Below are 6000 nucleotides of genomic sequence, written 5' to 3'. Positions count from 1 at the left end.
TTGTGAGTGCATTCTTTGGGAGATTTGTAGTGTGGTTTTAAAAGTTGTGTTACAGTATCACACTATTGTGCTCTCTTTTTCTTATTTGCATATGGCTGTTATCTTGGAGTTTTCTTTTTGCTTCGGATCTCCATCTGTTTAACTGAATGCTCCACCCTATATGAAAAGAAGGAGTTCTATCAACTAAACTGAGGGGGTCAGTTAACAAGCCTGTGTGCCTAAACACGAAAGTGTCAGGCCATTTGTTGCGGTGAGTTTGCATTTCTGATGGGTGGTGGAAGCACGCAGTCACTGTGGTGTGGTGAAAGCACTTATTGAAGATCGGGAAGGATTTTTTCTTTTCCTTTGCTCTCCATTTATGAACTATTTATATATATTTTTTTGTTCACTTAGACAGTTCATGGACTTTATTTGCCAACCTGGTATTTTTTGATGCGATTTTTGCACAGATTTTTGGACACTTATATATTGACTCACTTAGAGGGTGGATTATTTATTTATTTTTCACTATGTCACTGTACCAATATTATATTTGTTGATATTTACATTTTCACATATTTTTTTGAGCGCTGTTTAATATCACATTTGGCACCTTATTTATAATAGGTATCACTGTATTTGCATATTAACTATTTTGGATAACCACAGGTTTTGTCTGGAGTTGGATTACTACTAAGGCCTCGTACACACGACCGAACATGTCTGCTGAAACTGGTCCACGGACCAGTTTCCGCGGACATGTTCGGTCGTGTGTACGGCCGACCGGACAATTTTCCGGCGGAGCGGACAGGTTTTCAGCGGACAAATGTTTCTTAGAATGCTAGGAAACATGTCCGCTGGAAGCCTGTCCGTCGGACATGTTCGGTCGTCTGTACGACTCACCGGACATGTCCGCTCGGCCGAAAGCCCTCGCATGCGTCGAAGTGATTTGACGCATGCGTGGAAGCATTGACCTTCCAGGGTCGCGCACGTCGCCGCGTCATCGTCGCGGCGACAGCGCGGCCACGTCACCGCGTATCCTGTCCGCGCGGATTTCGGTTTGATGGTGTGTACGAGGGCTAATTCTGTCATTGTAAGGAAGCCCTTCTTCATAGAAATATGACTAACAAGCGACTCTCACACACATTTATCACTCAGAATTGTTTTGTCATATTAACAAAGCCAGCGATTTTATATATTTGGGTCATAATGAAAGGTTTATTCAACTTTCCTCCTAAAAAAAAAAACAATGAATATCCAAAAAACACAAATGAATATATTTGTATATTACACATATAGTACAGTAACTGGAACAACATCACACAAATGATATTCTTCTGTTTTCTGTGTCCTATTTTTTCTGTGGTAATTTCTTCAGATATACATGGACACCATTTACAGATCGTAGAACGAGCTGAGGAATTTTCTTTGGCACTTTCTCGGGGTCTGGGCTCAGTTCAAATCTCTGTAATGTCAATGCGAGGGCGACTTTCATCTCATTCATGGCAAAGTTCTGTCCGATGCAGTTTCTGGAGAGTACAGGGCAATAGTTATTGCCAATGATCATCTGTAAATCTAACCCAGTACATACAGTAGATGCCATTTTGTCATGTTAGCTAATATTTTCACGAACGAAGCCTAGAGGTACCCGGGCCTTCAGAGAGCATGCACCTGTGACGTAACTGGCTGCATCCAGGGTGAATATCTCCTAAACGTGACCCATTAATATTTTTACCTACAGGTAAGTCTTATTATAGGTTTACCTGTGGGTAAAAATCACTAAGTGGGCTTTACTATCGCTTTAACTGCTTGCCGACCAGCCGCCGACTGGCTGGGCGAGAGCTGGGCGAGAGCACGTAGCTATACGTCATCTCGCCAAGCAGCCAATAGGGGCGCGCGCGCCGCCGGAGGCACGCACCCCCGCTCGCTCCTGACTTCTGCGGGCGCGATCGCCGCCGGGCACCGGCGATCGCTCGTTACAGAGCGAGAACCGGGAGCTGTGTGTGTAAACACACAGCTCCCGGTCCTGTCAGGGGAGAAATGCCTAACCGTCTGTTCATACAATGTATGAACAGCGATCAGTCATTTCCCCTAGTGAGTCCACCCCCCTACAGTTAGAACACACCCAGGGAACATACTTAACTCCTTCCCCGCCCCCTAGTGTTAAAGGGGTTGTAAAGGTAAATGTTTTTTCACCTTAATGCATCCTATGCATTAAGGTGAAAAAACATCCGACGGTACCGCCCCCCCCCCGCCCGAACCCCCGTTTTACTTACCTGACCCCTCAAAAGTCCTGCGCGCGTCCACGTGACCCTCTTCCGGTTCCCAGCCTGGCCGTTGATTGGCTAGGCTGGACAGATTGATAGCAGCGCAGCCATTGGCTGGCGCTGCTGTCAATCACAGCGGATGGCGGGGCCGAGTGATACAGCTATGCCCGCCGCTGTATCTGGGGAGCGCGCTCGCAATAGCTTTCCACCATGCTCGCTCGCATGAAGGTGGAAAGCTTTTGCAAGGAGGAGCCGAGGCAGCCGCCGAGGGACCCCAGAAGACAGGGTTAGGGGACACTCTGTGCAAAACGAGCTGCACAGTGGAGGTAAGTATAACATGTTTGTTATTTAAAAAAAAAAAAAAAGTTTGCCTTTAGTGTTCCTTTAACCCCTTCCCTGCCAGTGGCATTTTTATAGTAATCAATGCATTTTTATAGCACTGATCGCTATAAAAATGCCAATGGTCCCAAAAATGTGTCAAAAGTGTCCAAAGTGTTCGGCATAATGTCGCAGTACCGGAAAAAAATCGCTGATCGCCACCATTACTAGTAAAAAAAAAATATTAATAAAAATGCCATAAAACTACCCCCTATTTTGTAAACGCTATAACTTTTGCGCAAACCAATCAATAAACGCTTATTGCGATTTTCTTTTATGAAAAATATGTAGAAGAATACGTATCGGCCTAAACTGAGGAAAACATTTTTTTTTTTTATATATTTTTGGGGGATATTTATTATGGTAAAAAGTAAAAAATATTATTTTTTTTCAAAATTGTCGCTCTATTTTTGTTTATAGCGCAAAAACTAAAAACTGCAGAGGTGATCAAATACCACCAAAAGAAAGCTCTATTCGTGGGAAAAAAAGGATGCCAATTTTGTTTGGGAGCCACGTCGCACGGCCGGGCAATTGTCAGTTAAAGCGACGCGGTGCCGAATCGCAAAACCTGGCCGGGTCCTTTAGCTGCATTTAGGTCCGGGTCTTAAGTGGTTAAAAAAAAAAAGAGGCATGTGTAAATCTTGATGGAAATATATGTAAAAAAACCTGCACTGTAAAATCAGGCTAAACATATACCTTGATCCTGCTGAGAAAGGTACAAAGGCGTACGAATGGCGGCCGGTGGAATTCTCTGGTGAAAATCTCAAGGGATCAAAAACCTGAAAGCAGAAAATAAATTAATTTAAATGATCTCTAAAAATCTAAAATACCAATAGGACAAAAAACAAAAACAAAGTTTAAAGCAGAAGTTAGGGTAACAGCATTTTGCAGCACAAAAAAATGAATGTTATCACCAGAGCTTTTTTCATCTGGAACTCAGTTCCACCACCTCTGGCTCAGGCCCTCTGCTCCCCGCTATCACTTGTAAACACAGAAGTCTGGTTTCTGTGTTTACAAGTGACGGCTTGTCTTCCAACAGCTCCCACAGATCTGACCTCCTGAGGGGCTCCCACTGAGTGCAGGATGGAGACAAGGGAGATGCAGGGGGTGCAGTGCAGATTCCGACACCTCCACTGGATGATCTCCCTGCAAGTGAGTGAGTCAGAGCCACCTACAGTGTGCGGGGAGGTACTAGAGCCGGCTGAGTGCTTCAGTTTAATAAGGCAACACAAGACATGTGGAAGATGGTGGAGCCCCCCCCCCCCCAGAACTCTGCACTATGTGCATAATGCACTCCTAGGCCCGGATTCTCAAAGGACTTACGACGGCGCAGCGCCATGTACGCCGTCGTAAGTCCTAATCTGGCCCGTCGTATCTATGCGTCTGATTCTTAGAATCAGTTACGCATAGATATCCATTAGATCCGACAGGCGTAAGTCTCTTACGCCGTCGGATCGTAACTGCAATTTTTGTTTTGCCCGCTAGGTGGCGCTTCCGTCGATTTCCACGTAGAGTATGCAAATAAGCTAGATACGCAAATTCCCGAACGTACACGCGGCCGATGCAGTAAAGTTACAACGTTTACGTTAGGCTTTTCCCGGCGTATAGTTGCCCCTGCTATATGAGGCGCAGCCAATGTTAAGTATGGCCGTCGTTCCCGCGTCTAAATTTTAAAAAGTTACGTCGTTTGCGTAAGTCGTCCGTGAATGGGGCTGGACGTCATTTACATTACCGTCGAAACCAATGACGTCCTTGCGACGTCATTTGGAGCAATGCACACTGGGATATTTTACAGACGGCGCATGCGCAGTTCGTTCGGCGCGGGGACGCGCTTCATTTAAATGATACACGCCCCCTACCCGCCGATTTTGAATTCCGCCGCGTGATTTACGCTACGCCGCCGCAACTTTACAGGCAAGTGCTTTGTGAATAAAGCACTTGCCTGAAAAACTTGCGGCGGCGTAACGTAAATCGGAAACGTTCCGCCGCCGCATAGATACGCCATTCTACGAGAATCTGGCCCCTGGTATTTAAAGTGTCTGTAAACCCTCTGGGGGAAATTACAACTACAGGTAAGCCTAGATTAAGGTTTACCTGTATGTGTTTGCAATATCTCCTAAACCTACACGGTTTAGGAGATATTTGCCACAAAGAATACACCGATGTCTACAGCGCATGCACGCCATAGACACTGGCGCAGGCGCACTGAAAATGCCGGCTTTATGAATCGATAATGCCGGCTTTGACAGCTCCCGCGCGCATGTGCGGAGTGACGTCATCGCCGCTCCGGCCAATCACAGTGCCGGAGCGGCGATACCCGGAAGTAACCTTCCGGAGAGATCGCTTTGGGGGCTTCGATCTAAGGTAAGTAATTCATAATGAGCTAGTATGCTAGTCATACTAGCTCATTATGCCTTTGTCTTGCAGGTTTTTATAAAAAAAATAATAAAATCTGGGTTTAAAACCACTTAAATACCTCTTTAAGACCCTTCCACTTTGACCACAAATTTAACCACAACCTTTTGATGTGGGTTGGAGGGTATGTGTGTGTGTGTGGCGGGGGGGGGGTTGAGTCCCTGCACCTATTTTCTGAGAAAAAAAAAGCCTTGGCTATCACCATTAAAGTGTATGTATAGCCCAAACCTTTATTTATTTTTTGGATCGAGGGTGAAAAAATTAAAACCCTGTCAGGGTTCCCAGTTGAGAAGATTCACCTTCTCTGTTTTTGCTGGTGACTATTGCCACCAAACCAGAAAATGATAGAAAATCCAATATAGTTTATCTGTTACCAGAACAGGAGGGGAGTGTAATGCCCTGTACACACGATCACTTTTTGTGATGAAAAAAAATTCATTTTCTATCATGAAAAAAAATGAAATTTTTCCAACTTCATCATTAAAAATGATGTTGCCCACACACCATCGTTTTTGAAAAATGATGAACAAAGTGACGGCACTCTGAAGGGGAAGTTCTATTCGCCTTGAGGCTGCTTTTAGCTGGTTACTTGTTAGTAAAAGATGATTCGCGCTTTTTTGTCTGTTACAGCGTGATGAATGTGCTTACTCCATTATGAATGGTAGTTTTACCTCCCGTCTCAAAACTTGCTTCTGGGCATGTGCGGGTTTAAAACGTCGTTTTTGCCCACACACGATCATTTTTTATGACACAAAAAATGACATTTTAAAAAATGACATAAAAAATTGAAGCATGTTCTAATTTTTTTTTTGTCGTTTTTTAGAAGACAAAAAATGATGTTTTGACCACACACGATCATTTTAAATGACATTTTTTAAAAATGTCATTTTATTTCATCACAAAAAGTGATCGTGTGTACAGGGCATAAGGCCTCATACATACAGGGCCTAATGCACTTTTA

The 6000-nt window shown here is 44.3% G+C and overlaps 1 protein-coding gene across 1 annotated transcript in view; it reads right to left on the bottom strand.

Moving 5' to 3' along the window:
* Nucleotides 1-1235: 1235 nt before the first annotated feature.
* LOC120945952 (cytochrome P450 4B1-like) overlaps nt 1236-6000 on the bottom strand; it is a 42951-nt gene continuing 38186 nt past the window's right edge. Inside the window, exons 11-12 of the mRNA XM_040360549.1 lie at nt 3321-3403; nt 1236-1508 (exon numbers count right to left, since the gene is read on the bottom strand). Of these exons, the coding sequence (XP_040216483.1) occupies nt 1331-1508; nt 3321-3403 (261 nt within the window). The 3' untranslated portion in view covers nt 1236-1330. The remainder of the gene's footprint in view (nt 1509-3320; nt 3404-6000) is intronic.

The sequence above is a fragment of the Rana temporaria genome, chromosome 7 (assembly GCF_905171775.1).
Source record: "Rana temporaria chromosome 7, aRanTem1.1, whole genome shotgun sequence".
NCBI classification, from domain to species: domain Eukaryota; kingdom Metazoa; phylum Chordata; class Amphibia; order Anura; family Ranidae; genus Rana; species Rana temporaria.
The sequence above is the reverse complement of the archived record's forward strand: the minus strand, read 5'-3'. Positions and strand labels throughout refer to the sequence as shown.